The sequence below is a fragment of the Panthera pardus genome, unplaced genomic scaffold, assembly GCF_024362965.1.
Source record: "Panthera pardus isolate Hobbes unplaced genomic scaffold, ASM2436296v1 HiC_scaffold_19, whole genome shotgun sequence".
NCBI classification, from domain to species: domain Eukaryota; kingdom Metazoa; phylum Chordata; class Mammalia; order Carnivora; family Felidae; genus Panthera; species Panthera pardus.
Window position 1 is genome coordinate 7,519,360 of NW_026526754.1, and position 22,722 is coordinate 7,542,081.

The following is a 22,722-nucleotide window of genomic DNA, read 5'->3' on the forward strand; positions in this document are numbered from 1 at the left end:
ATAACTTTTAACTTCCAAAGAACTTAACTACCAACAGCCTACTGTTGAACAGAAGCCTCACTGATAACCTAGTTGATTACACACGTGTTTTGTATGTTGCATATATTATTTACTGTATTCTTATAATCATGGGAACTTGGGATTATTATTTCTTGCGAAGAGTGTATAGATAGTCTTCAAATGTGCTCCAGGAAATAAGGAGTTTTTAGCAGTTTTCCCTTGTAAAGGACGGTATATATTAAAAAGTTGTGGTAGCTTTGGGGCATCTGGGTGGCTCAGTTGGTTAAGTGTCTGACTTCGGCTCAGGTTATGATCTCATGGTTCATGAGTTCGAGCCCCACGTCAGGCTCTGTGCTGACAGCTCAGAGCCTAGAGCCTGCTTCTGCTTCCGATTCTGTGTGTGTGTGTGTGTGTGTGTGTGTGTGTGTGTGTGTGTCTTTCTCTTACTGCCCCTCCCCCACTCTGTCTCTCCAAAAAAATGAATAAGCGTTAAAAAAAAAAATTAAAAAGATGTGGTAGCTTTGTTTATGAAATAGACTACTAGGGGCACCTGGGTGGCTCAATCGGTTAAGTGTCTGTTGATTTCGGCTCAGGTCATAATCTCATGGTTCTTGGGTTCGAGCCCCATGTTGGGCTCTGTGCTGACAGTATGGAGCCTACTTGAGATTCTGTCTCTCCCTCTCTCTCTGCCCCTCCCCACTGTCTCCAAACAAATAATCTTTAAAAAATAAATAGGGGTGCCTGGGTGGTTCAGTCAAACTTCTGACTTTGGCTCGGGTCATGATCTCACGGTTCCTGATTTTGAGCTTTGCGTCAGGCTGTCTGCTGTTAGTATGGAGCTCACTTCAGATTCTCTGGCCCTCTCTGTCTCTACCCTTTCCCCACTTGGTCTTTCTCTTTCAAAAATAAATAAACATTTAAAGAAAAAAGAAAATAGACTACTAGAAATCATTCTTCTCCACTGTCTTATTCTTAGTGTGCATGTACTCTTAGTGTATTTTTTTTAATGTTTTTTATTTAGTTTTGAGAGAGAGAGAGACCAGAGTGTCAGTGAGGGAGGGGCAGAGAGTAGGGGAGACACAGAATCCGAAGCAGGCGCCAGGCTCTGAGCTGTCAGCACAGAGCCTGATGGAGGGCTTGAACCCATAAACCGTGACATCATGACCTGAGCCGAAGCCAGATGCTTAACCAACTGAGCCACCCAGGCACCCCTTGTGTGTATGTTTTATAATAACTGAACTCTCCAAAGGACTGAACTTTGCATTGGTGAGTGTGGAAGGTTATTTTGGTTGATTTCCTTTGGGAAGTACCTGACACACTGACTGTACAGCCATGTAATCCAGGTGATAAGTTACTAAATTTTACTGTCCTCAAAATTAGCACAGTCACAGTTAGCCTTTTTAAAAAAATTTTTTTCACATAGAACATATTTATTGAGTACATACAGTGTATGACACGAGTGCGTTTTTATCTGTCTATCTATCAAAGCTCTGTGCCCAGCATAGGGCTTGAGCTCACGACTCATGCTCTGCTGACTGAGCCGGCCAGGTGCCCCTAGCCTTTATTTTTATGTGGCAGGATTGTTTTACTCTAACCTATAATTGTGTCATTAGGACTTTTTATTGACGCAAACATAGCAATAAAGGAAACAAATTCATGGAGCATCTAGGTGGTTAAGCGTCTGACTCTTGGTTTCAGCTCAGGTCATGATCTCAGTTCATGGGTTTGAACCCTGTGTTGGATTCTGTGCTTACAGCACAGAGCCTGCTTGGGATCTTGGGATATTCTCTCTCTCTCTCTCTCTCTCTCTCTCTCTCTCTTTTCTCTTCCTCTCTCTTTCTCCCTCTCCCCCCCCCACCCCTTCCCTCCTCCCTCCCTCTCTCTCTCAAAATAAATAAAGTTTAAAAAATAAAATAAAGGAAATAAATTCACATAATTAAGCTTCCACTTAGCATATGATATTTTGTTTTTCCATATCCCTTTCCTGCTCTTGCGTGCAGGAACCATTTATATGTTTCATGTGACAGTAATATTGACATTGAGTGTCTGTTGTTTACCTAACACTGTTTTGTATTTATTGCTGTAGAGGATACAGAAGTAAAAGGCATAGTTCCTCCCCTCAACAAGCTAATAGTCTATTTGAGGTAAAGACATAGACATAGAAAAGTATACTACAGTAAAAACCAAACAAACATGAAGTCAGTTTGCACTTGAGAAGATGTGATTTAGGGGATCACTTGAGCTTGGAGGGTACAAGACAGTAAGCAGTTATTTAGAAGATGCCCAGGAGGTGAGGTTGAGTGGGTGGAAAGGACGGGAACAAACTTCTGGGAGCCAAGCTAAAAGGTTTGGAATTGAGGGCAACCTGGTTGGCTCAGTCAGTAGAGCATGCACCTCTTGATGTCAGGGTCGTGAGTTCGAGCTCCACGTTGGGCACAGAGATTGCTTTTAAAAAGCAGGGAGAAGGGCACCTGGGTGGCTCAGTTTGGTTAAGCATCCGATTTTGGCTTAGGTCATGATCCCACAGTTGGTGGGTTCAAGCCCTGCTTCAGGCTTTGTGCGGACAGCTCAGAGCCTGGAGTCTGCTTCAGATTCTGTGTCTGCCTTGCTCTCTGCCCCTCCCCCACTCATGTGCTATCTCTCTCTCTCTCTCCCTCTCCCTCTCCCTCTCTCTCTCTCTCTCTCTCAAATAAATAAATGGGGGAAGAGTTTGGAGTTGATGCAGTAAACCTCAACCACAGTGAGTTTTTGCACCAAATTTCAGAAAGGAAGATTTCATTGGGCAGGAATATGCTGGACACACCTAATAAGGGACACCAGCCTGGGAGGCTTGTTGTGTTCCTTTTTGGCTCTTTTTCTGTTTGTTTCCTAGAGTTGGTCAGTCTCCAGGTTTTGTCCATTGGTTACTACCTTCATTCTACAGAAATTCAGTAGTTTATCAGACATTTTAGTGGGGAACATTTATGTAAGGTCTGTGATTAGTATTCTAGGAAACTGGGAGGTTATGTATTTGTTCAGCTAACATGTATTCATTACCCTCTGGGGTGGAGGATACAGAGGAGCACAGGACCTAGGCTGTGTGTGTACATTGTTCTGTTTCATCTTTATGACAGCCTATGAAGTGGATGACCCTTCATAGGGTATTATTGTCCCTTTTTGTACAAAAGGAAACCGAGGCACAGAAGGGTAGTATCTCTCACTCCATATCAACTGCTAGTTAAGTAAAAGAACCAGAATTGGAATGAAGTTTTCTGGCTGAAGGACCTGAGCTCTTAATAATTATTCTATTCTGCTTCTTCTGACACTCCCTCCCCCCGCCCCATCCGTGTCCTTTTTAAATATGGAATGAGCATTTCCCTCATGTTAAGTGTTATATTGAAACATGATTTTTAATGTCTGTATAGTATTCCACTTGGTGGATATATCATTTACCAAGTTTTAATTACTCACCTCCAGATGTATTAGAGTTGTTTAAAACTATTCACTTTGATTAATAATATCCTTGAAATCTTGATGTTCATCTCTGATTATTTGGGTATAAAATGAAGTGTAGTTACTTTTTTGAGACAGAGCGTGCGCACATGCCAGTGGGGAGGGAGAGAGAGAAAGAACCTTAAGCAGGCTCCATGCCTAGTGCAACATGGGGCTCGATCTCAGGACCTTGAGATCATGACGTGAGCTGAAATCAAGAGTCAGATGCCTAAACCATCTGAGCCACCCAGGCACCCCCACAATTTGAATATTTTAAAAATTCTTGATTCATATCACCAGTTACCTTGCTAATTTCAAAGCACCTTGCTTTAAAACAGCTGTAGCAGTTTAATAGAGGTAGCATGCTGTCACATTATTTTAAATTTCCTTTTTTGTTTTAGTGTTGAAGTTTGGTTTCTTTTTTTTTTTCATCTGCCATTTGTTTTTCTTTGAGTCATGTATTTGTGTCCTTTGCCCAGCTTTTTTCTTTTGGTGTTCATCTTTTTCTTACACATTTTACAATCATACGATAAGGATGTTAGTCCTTTGTCACATTTGCTGCAAACAATTTTCTTGTTGACTGTTTTCTTTTTAATTTTGTTCAGTGTTTTGTCATAAGAAATTTTTTACTTTAAGGTTGTTAAAATTTCAGTAATCTTACTCTGGTGTCTCCTATTATTTCTGTGTCTAAGCACAAAGCCTTCCTCATGGGTCAGAAGGCTATTCACCTTATATCTTTTTTCAGGGTGAGGGCTTTTAAGTGTGTGTGGGGGGGGCAGTTAATATCTCCTTAACTCTTACAATGACATCATATTCCAGATGGATTAAAAATATAACTCAAGGGGACTTTGGGGGCTCAGTCAGTTAAGCATCTGACTTTGGCTGTCAGGTCATGCTCTCACAATTCATGAGTTCGAGCCCTGCATGGGGCTCTGTGCTGACAGCTCAGAGCCTGGAGCCTGCTTGGGATTTTGTGTTTCCCTCTTCTTTCTGCCCCTCCCCTGTGCGCACACGCGCACATGCTCTCTCAAACATTTTTTAAAAATTAAAAAAACATATAGCTCAATATTTTCCAAATAGTTTAATAGCTTTTTGGTACCTTTTATGAAGTAATCCTCTTCTCCCCACTAATTTTTAAAATGACAACTTTTTATATTCTAGGGTTTGTTTCTGGATTCTCTCTTCTGTTTAAATTTTTTTAAAATATTTATTTATTTTTGAGAGAGAGAGCTTGAGCACGGGTGGGGCAGAGAGTGAAGGAGACAAAAAATCTGAAGCAGGCTCCAGGCCCTGAGCTGTCAGCACAGAGCCCAATGCGGGGCTTGAACTTGCAAGCCATGAGATCATTACCTGAGCTGAAGTTGGACACTTAACCGACTGAGCCACCTAGGTGCCCCAATCCTCTCTTCTGTTTAAATTGATTGGTTGTGATAGTGATAGTATACATTATATTAATTATTGTGACTTTATAATATGTCAATATTTGGAAATAGAAGGTTGCCTTCATTTTTTTGGAAATTTTATTGCTATCATTGTTTATTTTTCAGACACTTTGAAAATGACTTTATATAAAGTAGAAAGAATTAACAGCTTTATGATGTTTGGCTTTTCTGATCATGGATACAGACAGTAGTGTCTGTTCAGTGAGGTCTTTTATGCTTCTTAGAATCAAGAGGTTTTTTTGTTTGTTTGGGGTTTTTTTGTTTTGTTTTGGTTTTTGGTTTTGTTTGTTTGTTTTGCCTCTTGGAAGATTTTTATAATCTTCAAATAGGTTTGCACGTTTTTAGTTGAAGTTATTTCTATTTTGATATATTTTAAGAATGGTAAGACTCCCTATATTTCTATATTTTTGTGTTTTCTATTACATATGTATACACACACACACACATCTACATATATACAGTTGTAAGTTTTAAGTTTATTTATTTTTGAGAGAGAGCATGCATGAGCGGGGATGGGGGGGGCAGACAGAGGGAGAGAGAGAATCTCAAGAAGGCTCCATGCTATCAGTGCAGAGTCTGACATAGGGCTCAAACTCAGGAACCGAGAGATTATGACCTGAGCTGAAATCGAGTCAGATGCTTAACCACCTGAGCCACCCATGTGCCCCTGGTTTAAAGCCCATCTTATTCTACAATTTGACGAAGTGTACAGAAAATATAAATGATAAATGATACAAAGTAAAAACCCTAGAAAATACAACTTAGAATAGGAAGTTATTATATAGCTTGAGAGGAAAAAAATTGAACAAGGTGTGGCCCAACTAAAAAAAATGGTAACTCATGATCCTGTAACATAGGTCTCAACAATGAAAGGAAAAAAATCCTTAATTGAAGAAGACCTTTCCAAGTGTGTAATTGAAAATTTCTGCCACGTATCCTTTAGTATAAGCCAAGGGCATAATGCCAAAACAAAACTTGGTGAAAGCAGTTCTGTAGGGATAAGACCATGTGACCCAAATATACCAAGCTTTTTTTCTGATGGTCTGGCATAAATCTGGGGTAAAGCCTAGAATAGAATGCTGAATTCCACTGAGGGGTCAAGTCAGATAAGGACAGAAAAGTCTCCTTTGGATTTGCCAGTTAAGGGCCATTGCTAGGCTTAGAGCAGTTCAGTAGAGAATTGAGGAACAAACTGGTGAACCAAGGCATGGAAGAGAAAAGAGTGGAGACAGTGTGGGGTTGACCATGGAAGGAATACAGAAATGGCAGGTGCTAAATTGTCAAGTGGGTTAAAGGAAGTTTTAAGATGGGAAAGATTTGAGCAACATAGAGCTGGTAGAAAAGACACTGAGGCAAGAGGGCGAGGGCTGATCCAGTAGGCTCCCAAGGATGCAGGCCAGGCTGGTGGTTAGTTAGGAGTATGGCCAGACCTCAGGGGCCTCTGTTAGAGGCTAGGCTTCCACATCCTCCCACTCACCCAGTCGTCAAGAGCAGGGACGTGCTCAGATGCCAGTTTTCCTCTCTGCCAACCCCAACACTCACAGGTGCCAGAATCATCCTGCCACAGTCTGAGGGAACCTCCTCTTGCCCCACCCTCTACCCAGAAGTTGGTCGAATGATGTTTAAGAAATGTTCCTGGGGTGCCTGGCTGGCTCAGTCAGTAGAGCATACAACTTTTGATCTCAAGGTCATGAGGTCAAGCCCCATGTTGGGAGTAGAGTTTACTTTAAAAATTAAGTAAATATATATACCAAAAGTTATTGGTTAAAATAAAATAAATGTCCCTAAGCTTTACTTTGTCATGAAGATGACAGAGAATACAAAATGTCTTCAGAAGACTAACCCACTTTGTAAATTCAGAAGACAAGTTCTTCAGAAGACTAACCCACTTTGTAAGCTCCTCGTTTGGTTAGTGATGCATTAGGGACTGGAGTACAGGTTTCCTTATTCCTTCTCAAGTGCCATCGAATTGAAGGTGATAGCCAAGCATCACTGGGCGAGAGCTCTCGTAGGCAGTGAAAAAATTAGAGAATTGCAGATGTGGGTTTGAAAGACCTCTGTGGAGACAGCTGAAGTAAAAAAAGGCTGGCGAATAGAGTGGCTACAGAGAAAAGAACAGAGCCTTGATATGCTCAGAAGGTAGGTGGAGTAGCTCTCAGAGACAAAGGAAGAGAGAGACCTAGGAAAGACAGAACCAAGGGAGAAAAGAGGTTAATGAAGGAGGAATACAAGTTTCATACCGTCAGATGCCAGAGAAACTGAGATTGAAGGTAAGGGGAAGGTCTTTGGGTTGGTTGCTCTGGTGCTTGTGGACCAAGCAAAGGGGATTATAGAAAGCTAAAGAGGAAGTGGAGTCCTTTTCAGTAAGGAAAGGTTCTGAAGATAGAGCAAAGCCGTATAAAAATGTGTGCACACTATATGTATAATACAATGTCATCTATGTATAAATATCCATAAGGGGAAAAACACTGAAAAAAAACCATACCAAAATGGTAGGTGATTAGGTAAAGGAATTGTGAGTAACTGTTTTTAAGATTTTATTTTATTTTTTTATCTTGTATTTATTTAACTTTTTTTTAGAGAGCGAGCATGAGTTGGGGAGAGGGGCAAAGGGAAAGAGAGAGAATCTTAAGCAGGTTTCACACTCTGTGCGGAGCCTGACACAGGGCTCATTCCCGTGACCCTGGGATCATGACCTGAGCCAAAATCAAGTTGGATGCTCAACTGACTGAGCTACTCAAATGCCCCTAAAGATTCTGTTTTTTAAGTGATCTCTGTACCCAACATGGGGCTTGAACCCATAACCCCAAGATCAAGAGTCACACGCTCCACCAACTGAACCAGCCAGGCATCCTATCAATAACTTTAAAAAAATCTTCATGTGCTTCCTTTTTCAGATTTCTCTAAATAAGCTACTATACTTTGATAATCTTTAAAAAATGTGTTCTGGGGGCGCCTGGGTGGCTCGGTCGGTTAAGTGTCCGACTTTGGCTCAGGTCATGATCTCACGGTCTGTGAGTTCGAGCCCCGCGTCAGGCTCTGTGCTGACAGCTCAGAGGCTGGAGCCTGTTTCCAATTCTGTGTCTCCCTCTCTCTCTGCCCCTCCCCTGTTCATGCTCTGTCTCTCTCTGTCTCAAAAATAAATTAAAAAAAGTTAAAAAAAAATTTTTTTTTTAAATGTGTTCTGGAAATAAATGTAAACCCCTTTCTAGTGGTGGTGTCCTCAGAAAGGTTTGATAAAACCTAGAAAGCATGGCTGACTCAAGCAAAGAGGCAGAAAATTGGGGAGTTGGGTAAGTGTAAGTTTGTTCTCTGTGTGTTGTGTGGCTAAGAGAAACTGAGTAGAAGCAGAGCCAAGTCCCTGGAGGAAGAGAAGAAATGGATCAGAACTGCCAAAGGGGTGACAACAGCTAGCAGAGCACAGTCCTTACGGAGTGGGAAGAGAGACCTGGTACAGCCTATTAGGTTAGTTAATGATTCAAAGGAGAGACTCCCTTCTCATGGAGAATATTAGGTAAAGTGCTTGAGGGGATGCGTTGAGTTTTCTAAGCAGTATTTGGGAGAGGCTAATACCTTGCTACTTTGTGCCTGATTTTTCTCTGTAAAAACAAGCTACTGCTTTAGTACCCTGAGTAGAGGCCCATGTTCAGGAACCTTATGCCATGTGTTTTTTTCACAGTGAGAGAATACTCTTGTCAGCTCAGCTCCCTGGCAACACAATTGGTTTCAATTTGTACTCCTTTCTACCACTTCTTCTACTTGGTTTATAATTCCAGTGATTTCTTTTAGGTTAGACTTAGTTATTTACAAGCAAGTTTTTTACAAGTTATTTATATTTAAAAGTTCTCAAATTCAAGGCAGAGAGGGGATGGATTTTTCTGTGTCCTTCAGATTGTTGTGTGCTTCACAACCCAACAGAACTTAGACATTAAATGTTTTCCTTCCACTAGTTTTACCATTAAAGATATCTAAATAGCCTGGGGTTGTGTGATGAGCCTCTGACAGGGTCAGCATTAGCATTTATGGCTTATGAATTTTTTGTTCTTTGTACTTTGGTATTTTTCCCAAGAATGGTGCCAAGGTAGATGGGCCTTTTCTCTGTTCCCTAATGCCAGCATTTAGAATTATCCCATCCTTGTTGGGGTACTAATTTTGGGACATTATTGACCTGAAAATTCTCTCTTAAAATATCTGTGAATAACGATGGTATAAATAAATGCTTCTCAAACTTTAGTATATGAAACCACTTGGAGATCTATTAAGTTGCAAATTCTGATTGTGTGGAGTCCAGGAGAACCTGAAGAGGTGCCTGGCATGGCTGGCTCAGGTGGAAGGACATGTGACTATTAATCTCCACATTTGTGAATTCGAGCCCCACATTGGGTTGTAGACATTACTTAAATAAGTAAACTTTAAAAAATAAATAAAAATAGGTAGTAACTCTTTGAATGCGGGACCAAGCCTTACCCATTCTCCTGTAGTGTTTGTATTGCCTTACAGGTGGTCCTGACTGCCAGCATGGGTACAGTGTTAAGGTACCCAGACAGAGAATTGGAAAAATGTGTCTGTAATAGAAGTAGCAAAAGCTTTTTGTGAGACTAGGGCAAGAATACAAAACACTTTAATTTTGAATTAAGCTTATATATGTGGGTTTTGTTAAGTTGGATTATTGTTATGAATTGGATGATTGTTCAGACCCATTTTACTCTTAGGTATCTGGGTACTTTGAGTATTCACAAGACTTAAGAGCCGGAAACTATGAATTAGCTGATTTTTTTTTCCATTAAAAAAAATTTTTTTTAACGTTTATTCATTTTTTGAGAGACAGAGCATGAGCAGGGAAGGGGCAGAGAGAGAGGGAGACACAGAATCCGAAACAGGCTCCAGGCTCTGAGCTGCCAGCACAGAGCCCAACATGGGGCTTGAACTCAGGGACCATAAGATCATGACCTGAGCTGAAGTCGGATGCTTACCCCGACTGAGCCACCCAGGCTACCCCCACCTTTTTTTTTTTTTTTTTTTTTTTAATGTTCAGTTAACAGTTGAGTACTTACCAACCTAGGCATAGTGCTAAAGAGTAAAAACTACTTGTTATACATGGTCCCTGTCCTCAAGGAATTTGTGGTCTTACAGAGGAGAGAGGTACAATGAATGTCAAGTTGATGGTATGACACAGGAGGTAGTGTTGTGTGGACAGTCAGGACCATAGGAGTGTGGATCCAAGGTCTGATTCTGGCTCCAAAAAAACAGTGAGAAAACACTATGACGTGGAATATTTTCTAAGGTAGAATTTAGCTAAAAATAGCAAGGCCCTCTGCCAGTGTTTTTATTAATAGATACAGGAAATGTATAAGATGTAAACTAGATTTGTTAATAATTCTTTAGTATCATCAAATACCCAGAGTTGGAAAAAAAAAAATACCCAGAGTTAAATCTAATTGTCTCATGTCATATTTTTTTAAATCATTTGTTGGTTGGAATCAGGATCCAGAGAAGATCCATATGTTGTGATTGACTGTTGGATTTTTGTTTTGTTTTTGTTTTTGCTTTTTCTTTTTGTTTGTTTGTTTTTGGATTGCTATGTTTTCTTAAATCTCTTACGTCTATCAGGGTTTCTCAACCTCAGCACTATTGACATTTGTGAACCAATAATTCTTCATTGTAGAGGACTGAACCTGTGCATAGCAGAAGATTTAGTAGCACCTCTGGCCTCTACCCCTAGATGCTAGTAGCATACCCACCCAGTAGTGACAACCAGAAATGTCACCAGGACTTGCCAGATGTCCCCTGAGGGCAAAGTCACCCTAGGTCCAGAACCACTGAGGTGTAGATTCTTCCTCTATCCTTCCCATTTTTTGTGTTGGTGATTTATTTGCAGAAGAAACTGGGTGGTTAATCCTGCAGTTTCCTTCAGTCTGGATTTCACTGAGTCATCCCTGTAGTGTAATTTAACATACTCTGTCACCAGTTTCCTGTTAATTGGTGGTTGGATCTAGAGGCTTGATTAGTTTTGGATTTTTTGTTTTGTTTATTAACAAGATTGCTTCATATATAGGTTGTTCTTCCATCAGGAGGCTCATAATATCTGTTTTGTCTTTTTGTCATATTAACAACTGTTGATTTCCTAATTCACTTGCCAAGGGTCATTTTGTTTTAAAATGTATTTATTTTCATTTGGACAAATTTTACTTTAAATGACAATCTGTGAAATAAATAAATAACAACCTGTGTTCTCCCTTACTAAAGGAAGGGGAAATGGAAGGTGAGGCGGTTGAAGCCATTGTGGAAGAGTCTGAAACTTTCATTAAAGGAAAGGAAAGAAAGACTTACCAGCGACGCCGGGAAGGTGGCCAGGAAGAAGATACTTGCCACCTACCCCAGAACCAGACTGATGGGGGTGAGGTGGTCCAGGATGTCAATAACAGTGTGCAGATGGTAATGATGGAACAGCTGGATCCTACCCTTCTTCAGATGAAGACTGAAGTAATGGAGGGTACAGTCGCTCCAGAAGCAGAGGCTGCTGTGGACGATACCCAGATCATAACCTTACAGGTTGTAAATATGGAGGAACAGCCCATAAACATAGGAGAGCTTCAGCTTGTCCAAGTACCTGTTCCTGTGACTGTACCTGTTGCTACCACTTCAGTAGAAGAACTTCAGGGGGCTTATGAGAATGAAGTGTCTAAAGAGGGTCTTGCAGAAAGCGAACCCATGATATGTCACACCTTACCTTTGCCTGAAGGGTTTCAAGTGGTGAAAGTAGGGGCCAATGGAGAGGTGGAGACGCTAGAGCAAGGGGAACTTCCACCTCAAGAAGATCCTAGTTGGCAAAAAGACCCAGATTATCAGCCGCCAGCCAAAAAAACAAAGAAAACCAAAAAGAGCAAACTGCGTTACACAGAGGAGGGCAAAGATGTGGATGTGTCTGTCTACGATTTTGAGGAAGAGCAGCAGGAGGGTCTGCTATCAGAGGTTAATGCAGAGAAAGTGGTTGGTAACATGAAGCCTCCAAAACCAACAAAAATTAAAAAGAAAGGTAAAATTAGTTTATCCATTAAACTCTCATAAAGTCATTTTGGGATAAAGCATATATAACACGGTGTACGCAAATTATTTTAAAGTAAATGGATTATTTTTATTTATTTATTTTTTTTTTTAAAAGATCATGAGGTGGGTACCAATCTTTTTAACCAGTCTAAAAGAGGTTTTTCCAAATTGAGTACTTTTTAAGTCCTGAAGAAGACAAAGAAGTAAATCTATTAGTGGCATGAAATAATTCTGATTTAATATGACTTAAATTGGATTTAGTTTAAAAAAGCTAATGAAATTTATTTGTAGAAATTTAACATTAGGGTTAAACTTAACACTTTGAAACCCTGGAACAAGTAAGTGTTTTATTTTGCATATAGGTGTAAAGAAGACATTCCAGTGTGAGCTTTGCAGTTACACATGTCCGCGGCGTTCAAATTTGGATCGTCACATGAAAAGTCACACTGATGAGAGACCACACAAGTGCCATCTCTGTGGCAGGGCATTCAGAACAGTCACCCTCCTGAGGAATCACCTTAACACACACACAGGTGCTGGATATGAATGTTGGGGGCTGCAGCATAGCAAAGTTTAAAACTTGGGTTTTAAGTATCCTCAAAACTGGTTCCAGTGGGAAGTTAAAGAAGAACAACTTTTGTTCTTTCTTATGCTGGTTTGTTTGTTTTAAATGTTTATTTTTGAGAGAGAGCGTGAGTGGGAGAGGAGCAGAGAGGGAGGGAGACACAGAATCCAAAGCAGGCTCTAGGCTCTGAGCTGTCAGCGGAGAGCCCGACGCAGGGCTTGAACTCATGAGCCATGAGATCATGACCTGAGCCGAAGTTGGACACTCAACCGACTGAGCCACGCATGCGCCCCATTTCTTATGCTGTTTTGTAATCCTGATTTATTATAAGCAGATGAATTTATAGGCAAATGTAAAGAAAATTTAGTGGAAAATAATCCAAATTATATAAGGATAGTGATCCAGAAAAGCTGATCTATGATAGTTAATCTGTAGTATTTCCTGAAGAACCTCACCATTGCATTGCTAAGGTTTTAACATCAGTGACAAAGAATGACCCTGAAAATTCCCAGGCAACAATTGCCAGGCACTGTAAGGACAAACATTAGAAATAGCAACAAAATCCTACCTTGGTAAAAACCATGGTTTCTGGTTGTTTCGCCTCAACAAAGGTAAGTAATTCAGAATTGCAGAATGGAAAGTTAAAGGCATTATTCTAGCAATCCAAACATTTCTTCATTTGTGCTCCATATATACTTTAATATTCTAGTATTAGCTTTGTGTTGGCTATGGTTAGGTTCCAGGCATCATTAAAGTTGGAGGGACAGTGTGCTGGAGCTCTCTTTAGGGTCTTTTCTGGGCTTTTTGCTCTTTCCGTTTTGGCATTTGGCTGCAAGTGCTAATAGAAACTTCTCTCACATGGTTCTTCATGCAGAGTAGATTTCCTCTCCAGATTCTCCACCTAATATGGCTCTTGTTTTTGATTGATGTACTGGTTGTTTGTTGAGCATGATCAAGTTGAGTTTGCCCTGTAAGCAGTATGCTGTGCATTAGTATATGTTTTGCTAATATGACCTGGTCACTTTTCATTGTCCCTGCTTTCTACTCAGACACTTGATGATATGATGTATTTAGTAGTTTGAAGACACTACGAAAGTGCATATGACTGGATAAAAATATATGGCCCCATAATAGGACCTCCTAAAATGGGAATGCTTGATGTAGACTGTGTGTGTCATGGTCTAGTCCTCAGCTTTGAAAATAAGACTGTGGTATGTCTGGTGCTCAGAGCTAATTTGGCAGCACTAATTCATACTAATCAAACCCTCAGCAGTCAGATGCATATCAGAAAATCAGTTTACAGTGAGGAATACACCTTTTCATTTTCTGGATGCAGTTGTATTGCTTTCTAGGGGACACTCTTACCTATATTGAGATGATGTAGCAACTGACAGGTGACTTGGTGAGCATGGGCCCTGAGCATAGGGACATAAGCAGCCAGGTGGTGCAACTCAATGAAAATCTCTGTTGCACAGCAGTGTCTCTTCTTCCCTAATTGCCATGCTGTGTCTACCAGTAGCAGGCCTCTTTCTGTCCCCTAGATAGTACTAGGTAAACATTAGAAATTCTTGGTTTTCAATTCACTTTGTCCTAAGAGAAATGGATCCTGCTTTCCTCCTCTCATTAATTGTTGTTCTACTTACCTATCTGTGCTGCCAGACTATATTTTTCATAGAGAGAACTCTATCCTTCACTCCTACATCCTTAGTGGTACTAAAGAAGCAAAATGAGCATGTGAACATTGATTGGAATTTCTTGGAATTTTTCATTACTGTCATACTTTAATCACACTTCCTCTTCTGGGTTCTCTCAATCTCAGAATCATTTCTGCAGGTGGGTAGTCCTATTCTTTGCATTGTAATTCTTCTTAATACCACTCTCAGGGGAAGTCTTCCTTTGGTTTTGGTGTTTGGGGTTACCTTGTTGTCACCCCTTACCTGCAGTGCATAATTACAAATGGTTCCCAGTTTTTGAGTAGTGGTTTATGAAAACAGCACTGTTTTCTGCTGTCAGCTTATCTCTTTATTGTCATTATTACCTGGGCATATTTCCAATGCTATATTTAGAATATAAAGTGACTAGAAAAGATCCATTAAAGTAATCAATCAGTTATGTTATGGGTCTACTATGTGGGAACATATTAAAAACAGTAAGAGTCTTCCTTAAAAAAAAAAAAAGTAAGGGGCACCTCGGTGGCTCAGTCAGTTAAGCATCTAACTTGATTTCAGCTCAGATCATGATCTCACAGTTCATGAGGTCAAGTCCCACGTCAGGCTCTGTGCTGACAGCGTGGAGCCTGCTTGGGATTCTTCCCCCACCCCCACCCCACCCCCCCGGCTCATGTGCACACATGCCTTCTCTCTCTCTCTCTCTCTCAAAAATAAATAAACATTAAAAAATTAAGAAATGTAACTTTCCTTCAGTAAAAGGAAAAAAGAAAAAAATGTATTAGTTTGTAAAAATGTTTAAATATTCTACGAACTGACATTCAGATCACATAGTATTAGACATTGGATGTTGGAAAGTGATCTGTTCAGGGGTGTCAGGCTGGCTCAGTCAGTAGAGCATGTGACTCTTGGTCTTGGTTTGTGAGTTCAAGCCCCATGTTGGGCATAGAGCCTACTAAAAAATAAATGATCTATTTAAATCACATAAAAGGCAGTACTACTTTTTAAAGCCTTTGATAAATTTCTAGATTTATCAAAACAAATTTATATAGAAAACAAGCTATTACATATGTGAGGTTTTTTTGTTTTTTAAGAAAAAAGTATCAATATGGACAGCCCTTTGGCCCTGTGTATAGTCACAATATAGTAAGATTTGATATGCAAAGGAATCTTGGGTCAAGTAACTATTAATTCTGTGGCCTGTACTTGACAGAACATTGAAGTTTATTTATTTAATTTTCTAATGTTTATTTTTGAGAGACCGAGCACAAGAGGGGGAGGGACAGAGAGATATGGAGACATAGAATCCAAGCTGTCAGCACAGAGCATGACGCGGGGCTCAAACTCACTAACCGTGAGATCATGACCTGAGCCAAAGTCAGACACACTCAACTGACCGAGCTACCCTGGCTCCCCACAACATTGAAGTTTAAAAGATGTTCTCTATTTTTTTTTTTTAACCAAGAGTTGAAGCAGACTTGTGTTTTTACTAACTTTTGATCCATAGTGATCAGAATTTATAAACTAGGGATAAAAAAGATTTTGTATTCAAAAGCATCACTCACATGGGTAATTAAGAGAAACTAAATGTTTGGCACATGTTTCCAGTATTCTGGGGTTACTGTTAGAAAGTCGACCAGGCCCTCCCATAGCTTTTGGAGCTACTCTCAGGCTGGTACAAGATTGATGAGATGTTGAGTTCAACATCATGCAGTTTTGTGTCACATGTTGAACTGTCATTAATTGTGCCCTTGATCTTGTCTTCCTTTTATAACTTACTTTCCCTAGGTACTCGTCCTCACAAGTGCCCAGACTGTGACATGGCCTTTGTGACTAGTGGAGAATTGGTGCGGCATCGTCGTTATAAACACACCCATGAGAAGCCATTTAAGTGTTCCATGTGCGATTACGCCAGTGTAGAAGTAAGTGTTCAGCTCCTTGTTGGTTCCTGTCTTAAGACCATGATTCTAGTATAAGGATAAAAACTAACCAAACTGACTTAAGATGAGATAAAAAATCTTACCAGATTATTAACACTCCCACTCCCTTTCCCCGGCACCAAAAACAAAAAAAAACTGTCATGAGTGTGCAAGATTTACCCATTTTTAAAAAAAAGCATTAGTTCCACATGTTATTACAGATACGTTCTACCAAACATTAAAGAAATAAATAACTGCACCTAGAGTATTTAAAAATAGAAAATTTTATCTCCTTTACTATTTGAGGTTATACTGTTACCAAAACTGAGTAAGAATGCTACCAAAAACAAAAGGGTATCTTTTTCTCACAGAAAAATTAAATTACTAAGTAAAATTATTAACCAAATTTAGTAATATATTATAAAAATAAGTGATTATGAGATAGACTATATCTAAAATGCCAGGATAGTTGAACATGAAGAAATTACTGGTTTGTGCTATATTGAGAGGTTAAAGAAAACCATATGATCATTTCTATAGATGACTGAAAAACTAAAATTCATTATTTATTACCATTTAAAGTCCTAGCAAGTTAAGAGTAGAAGAAAATGGCTTTACTATAAGGAGTGTATACCAGAAACCTATAGTCAATCCATCCTAGTTAACTCTGAAATATTGGGAGTATTCCCATTAAAATTTGGAACAAGACATCTCTTCTTACCGTTACTGTATCAAAATTGTATTGGAAATCCTAGCTAAATAAGAAATGAATTATAAATGGAAAAACAAAAAATGGTATTTGTGGCAGACATATTTGCTTACATAGAACATCCAAGAGTATTAGCTGAAAACTTAAAACAGAGTCCATTTGGATGGCCAGATATAAGACAAATACACAGAAGTCAGTAACTTTATATGATCGATAGTAGGAAACAGGTTTACATTCTAATAGCAGTAAAATCATTTAGGGGTAAACTGAACAAAAAAAAATCTGATACCTCTGTATCTGTGAGGAAATTATCTGTAAATAAGCATAGATTATTTAAACTATTAAGGAAAATTTCAAAAGTGGAAACATATATAGAAATAGATAAAATAGGATAATACACCCCCCATGAATCTATCCCCCAGCTTAAATAGTTACATAATAACCAATCTTGACTCATCTGTGCCCCATCCATTTGTTTACCCTCTTCCTTTGGACTATGATAAGGATTTGAGAGACAAAGGTTACAAGTAATGAGGAAGAAATATTATATTTTAGGCTTTTTCTGTATTGTGAACTTCAGTGCCCAAAAGCTAAGCTTTTGTGCCTAACCCACAGCACTCACATTACAATCAATGTTAACAGAAGTAAGAAGTTTGATTGCTCTCGTGTTTCAGGTCAGCAAATTAAAACGTCACATTCGCTCTCATACTGGAGAGCGTCCATTCCAATGCAGCTTGTGCAGTTATGCCAGCAGGGACACATACAAGCTGAAGAGGCACATGAGAACGCATTCAGGTAGGACATCTTCCCTTGTTGTGTTGATGAGCTGCTTTTCAGTGGATTCCATGGGACCCTGTGAACCACCTCACGCCCCTATTCTTTACCTGAATGGAAGCTAGCATGAAAGTAATGGAATTAACAGATGCTTTTCTGGAATATCTTCTGAATTCATTGCTCTGAATATACATTGGAGAATGGAAAGTTTCACTATTAGAAGTCGTCTGGGTCGAATCCCTAATTAGCTCATTCAGTTTTCCCCGTACTATCTTTTTCTAAAAAAGAAAATCTTGTAGGGGCGCCTGGCTGGCTTAGGTGATAGAGCACATGATTCTTGATCTCGGGGGTTGTGAGTTCGAGCCCCACATCGGGTGTAGAGATAATTTAGAAAGAAAAGAAAGAAAAAGAAAAGAACTTGTAGGTCCTCCTGTCATCCATCTCCTGCCCCCCAAAGGCAAGCCTTGTCATAGGAACTGCTCTCTTTCTCATGTGAATGACTCTGGTAGAGCTGGCAGAGCAGGGGTGGCGGCAGCAGTTTAGGACTTTTCCATCTCTCAAGACAGGCGCAAGCCATGCAGTGGGCCTGAGCCCTCTGGGTAGTACCCAGAGATTCTCTGTAGCTTAGCTTTACTGCCTCCTGAATTACCCTCCAATTAAATGGTAATATTCATTTTGTCTAATTTGTTCATTCTCTATTTCCTTTTAAGGGGAAAAACCTTATGAATGTTATATTTGTCATGCTCGGTTTACCCAAAGTGGTACCATGAAGATGCACATTTTACAGAAGCACACAGAAAATGTGGCCAAATTTCACTGTCCCCACTGTGACACTGTCATAGCCCGAAAAAGTGATTTGGGTAAGTAAATGAAAAATGTTTCTGAGGATGTGCGAAAATATGAAGATCATAAATAACTTCCTTTTCTGATTCATATAAGCTTTGTGTATATGAATGGCCTGCCACTTAATAAAAGCCATTGCTGGGGCTCCTGCGTGGCTCAGTTAGTTAAGCATCTGACTTCGGCTCAGGTTGTAATCTCATGGTTTGGGAGTTCGAGCCCCGCATCGAGCTCTGCACTGATGGTAGATGTATTGCTCCTTGAATATTATTCTTCTAAATGTTTTTATATTTAGGTAAAATGCTATACTTTACAAAATATCTTTTACTTTAACTTTTCTTTTTGAGAGAGAGAGAGACCAAGTGTGAGTGGGGGAGGGGCAGAGACAGAGGGAGACACAGAATCCAAGGCAGGCTCCAGGCTCTCAACTGTTAGCATAGAGCCTAACACAGGGCTCTAACCCAGGAACTGTGAGATCACGACCTGAGCCGAAGTCGGACGCTTAACTGACTGAGCCACCCAGGTGCCCCAGCTTTGTTTTACTTTTTAACTCATTTGATCTTCACAACAACCATATGAAGTTACCAAGGCATATGTATTTTAGTATTATAGGTGATAAACTTGATGCTCCAACAGGTATCTTGAGCAGAGCTGCTACACAACACAGCTTATAATGGCAAGCTGGTCTTGAGTGCTCTTAAGAGCCTCTAGTTCCACTGAGGAACATAGAAGTACTTGGGTCATATCAGGAGCATACTGAGCCATAGCATAAACATGGCCTATCTTTCTGCAACATTGGTTTTACTCAAAGATTTTATGTAAAGTTCTATAATTTAGCTGGTGTCTTAAATCATTTTTGTATTAACATGACCATATTGAACAAAATGCAGACTAGCGCACATTTTTTCAAGTTGTAAGATTTTTAATTTTTTTAACATCTAACATTCATTTTTAAGATGAAACCACAAGTTTGAAGCAGAGGACTTTGGGCTCCACATAAGACCCATGTGTCATGTGTTCGTCCTACTCTGCTGTTAAGAGGACTTTGTTGGAAAGATGTAAGAGGCACTGTCCTCTGATAAATGAGTGAGTTTTTCTATTCTTATGGTACAGAAACCAAAATCTAAATTAATAATATCTCATGGCAATGTGTGTGAGCTACTAGGCCACTGTCTGGATTATTCAAAAAACATTTTAATGTTTATTTTTGAGAGAGACAGCATGAGTTGGGGAGGGGCGGAGAGAGAGGGAGACACAGAATCTGAAGTAGGCTTCAGGCTCTGAGCTGTCAGCACAGAGCCCGACGCGGGGCTCAAACCCAGGAACTGTGAGATCATGATCTGAGCCGAAGTCAGATGTTCCACTGACTGAGCTACCCAGGCACCCCCTGGATTATTCAATTTTTTAAAATTACTCACTTTTATGATATAAATAAATATGTTGGATGTTTTATATTTGCATGATACCCCTTAGGCCCTACATAATTGCCTAGGAGCTGTCAAATAATAGTTATTTCCCAAAACCAGTCCCAAAGAAGTTTGTGTTCCCTCTTCAAAGCAGGCCTGATTTCACACTAATATGCCATAATTAAAATTTATCACTTTGTAGGGCACCTAGGTGGCTCAGTCGGTTAAGCATCCGACTCTTGATTTTGGCTCAGGTCAGGATCTCACAGTTCATGGGTTCAAGCCCTGAAAAAGTAAGGATCGAAACTCCCAAATTCCTGTTATCAAATCTGTAAGCCAGTGTGCATTCATCTTCTCATTTCTCATTTGCTGCAAGAGAGTTGGCATCACTCCTCCTGTTGGTGGCCTGTCCTTTTGCCTTAGTCTTGATCCTACTGTCTTGTCTTCTTTGCAGCTTTTATACCATCCTGTACCACCTCCTTACCCTCATCTTCACACTTTCTTTCCTGTCTTTCCCCTCAACTCTAAACACGCTTACATTTCTCCTGTCTTAAAAAAAAAAAAGAAAAAGAAAAAGTATTGGGGGCGCCTGGGTGGCTCATTCGGTTGGGTATCCAACTCTTGGTTTCGACTCAGGTCATGATCTCACGGTTTATGAGTTCAAGCCCTGTGTTGGGCTCTGCACTGACTGGAGCCTGCTTGGGATTCTCGCTCTCTCCCTCTCTCAAAATAAGTAAATTAAAAGAACTTTTTTTTGAAGATTAAAAGAAAAGAAAAAGTCTTAGGGTGCCTGGGTGGTTCAGTTGGTTTAAGTTACTGACTCTTGATTTTGGCTCAAGTCATGATCTCAGTGGTCATGGGATTGAGCCCCACGTTTTGAAGCCCGCTTGGGATTCTCTCTCCCTCTCTCCTTTGCCCCCTCCCCTGCTCACATCCTCTCTCACTCAAAATAAATAAATAAACATTGAAAAAGGAAAAGAACAGGTTTTCCTCCTCTAGGTTTGACTTTTTTTTTATAGTCTCTAGTTTTTCCTGTTAGAACATAATTTGGGGGTGGGGCACCTGGGTGGTTCAGTTGGTTGAGCGACTGACTTCGGCTCAGGTCATGATCTCACAGTTTATGAGTTCGAGCCCCGAGTCGGGCTCTGTGCTGATAGCTCAGAGCCTGGAGCCTGCTTCTGATTCTGTGTCTCCCTCTCTCTCTGCCCCTCCCCCACTCATGCTCTGTCTCTCTCTGTCTCAGAAATAAATAAACATTAAAAAAATAATTTAAAAAAAGCATAATTTGGGGGTGACTGGGTCGCTCAGTCGGTTAAGTGATCGACTTTGGCTCAGGTCATGATCTCACTGGTTTGTGGGTTCAAGCCCCACATCAGGCTCTGTGCTGACAGCTCACAGCCTGGAGCCTGTTTCAGATTCTGTGTTTCCCTCTCTCTCTGACCCTCCCCCACTCACGCTCTCTCTGTCTCAAAAATAAACATTTAAAAAAAATTTTTAAACAAAATTTGGAAATTTTTGTACACAGAAACTTCCTTTTTTTTATTTAGTTTTTGTGATAAGAACACTTAAATAAGACCTACCTTCTTAGAAAATTTTTTTTCCTTCTTAGAAAATGTTTAATATGTAATAACAGTATTATATGGTGGGAATTCAGGGCACCTGGCTGGCTCAGTCAGTAGAGTATGCAACTTGATCTCAGGGTTGTTAAGTTCAAGCCCCACGTTAGGTATAGAGATTACTTAAAAATACAGTCTTAAAAAAATTTAACTATGGGAATTACGCTGTACAGTAGATCTCTAGGAGTCATCTTTGGTTCATTTATTTTATTTTTTTATGTTATTTGGGTGTTTAGGTTTGACTCTTGTCTCTTTCTCTGCCAGCCCTCATAAAGAATTCTGTCCCTCACAGTATTCCCTTCCTCAGCTCCTAATTTCCGTCCCATCTGACTTATACCCTATTGTGTAAAGTGACTCTTCCTAAGATCAGTAAGAACACTGCATTGCTGAATGCAGGGAGCATTCTACTTCCCATGTCTCTTGATCTCTTAAGAGTGTTCTTCATAGTGGATTGTGCCATCCTCCTTAAAACACTTTCTTCCTTGGCTTCCGTGGCACTATAGCCTGTTATCTGTCTTCTCTATTCCTTCTCAGCCTTCCGTTGTTTTAACCTCTTTTCCTCCCACTAGCATTACCTGTTAGATTTTTTTTTAAGTTTATTTATTTATTTTGAGAGAGAGAACCAGCAGAGGAGAGGCAGAGAGAGGGAGACAGAAGATCCAAACGAGGCTCTGTGCTGACAGCAGAGAGCCCAACGTGGGGCTTGAACCCACAAACCATGAGATTATGACCTGAGCCAAAGTCAGATGCTCAACCAACTGAGCCACCCAGGCACCCCTTACCTATTAGATTTTTTTTTTTTTTTTTTTACCTAATAGATTTCTTAAAGCAAGACCCTAACTCTTCTTTTTCATTCTTTTTGCCTTAGTGATTTCATCAGCTCCCATGGTGTAACTCAAATCCTAACAACTCCAGTTCATACTCTGAATCTTTCCTTTGAGCTAGGCTTATCTAGCCCTTGCCATACCTATCCCTACTTGGATATCATTGGCATCTCAAATTTGACATATCTAGAACTGAAGGTCTGAAAGTCCCCTCAACCCCCTTTCCCCAAAACAAACAAAGGGCTTCAGCCCTTTTCCACTGTTCCTTGTCTCAGCAAATGGTTATACCACCTACTTGATTTTCGAATCCAGGAACCTGGAGATCGTCTCTGACACCTACCTTCTTCCTTGCTCTGTATTTGGTCACTAAATCCTGTTGATTTCACTTCCTGAGTCTCTCATCAGTTCTCCCTGCTCCTTCCAGGCCACCATCTTCTCTCAC

The 22,722-nt window shown here is 40.1% G+C and overlaps 1 protein-coding gene across 3 annotated transcripts in view; it reads left to right on the top strand.

Moving 5' to 3' along the window:
- Positions 1–22,722, top strand: part of CTCF (CCCTC-binding factor) — a 47,120-nt gene that overhangs the window by 15,494 nt on the left and 8,904 nt on the right. For all 3 annotated transcript variants that reach the window (XM_019455559.2, XM_053906559.1, XM_053906558.1), the window contains 5 exons: positions 11,160–11,949; positions 12,323–12,493; positions 15,981–16,114; positions 17,495–17,615; positions 18,305–18,454. In XM_019455559.2, coding sequence (XP_019311104.1) covers positions 11,169–11,949; positions 12,323–12,493; positions 15,981–16,114; positions 17,495–17,615; positions 18,305–18,454 — 1,357 coding nt within the window. In that variant the 5' untranslated portion in view covers positions 11,160–11,168. The remainder of the gene's footprint in view (positions 1–11,159; positions 11,950–12,322; positions 12,494–15,980; positions 16,115–17,494; positions 17,616–18,304; positions 18,455–22,722) is intronic.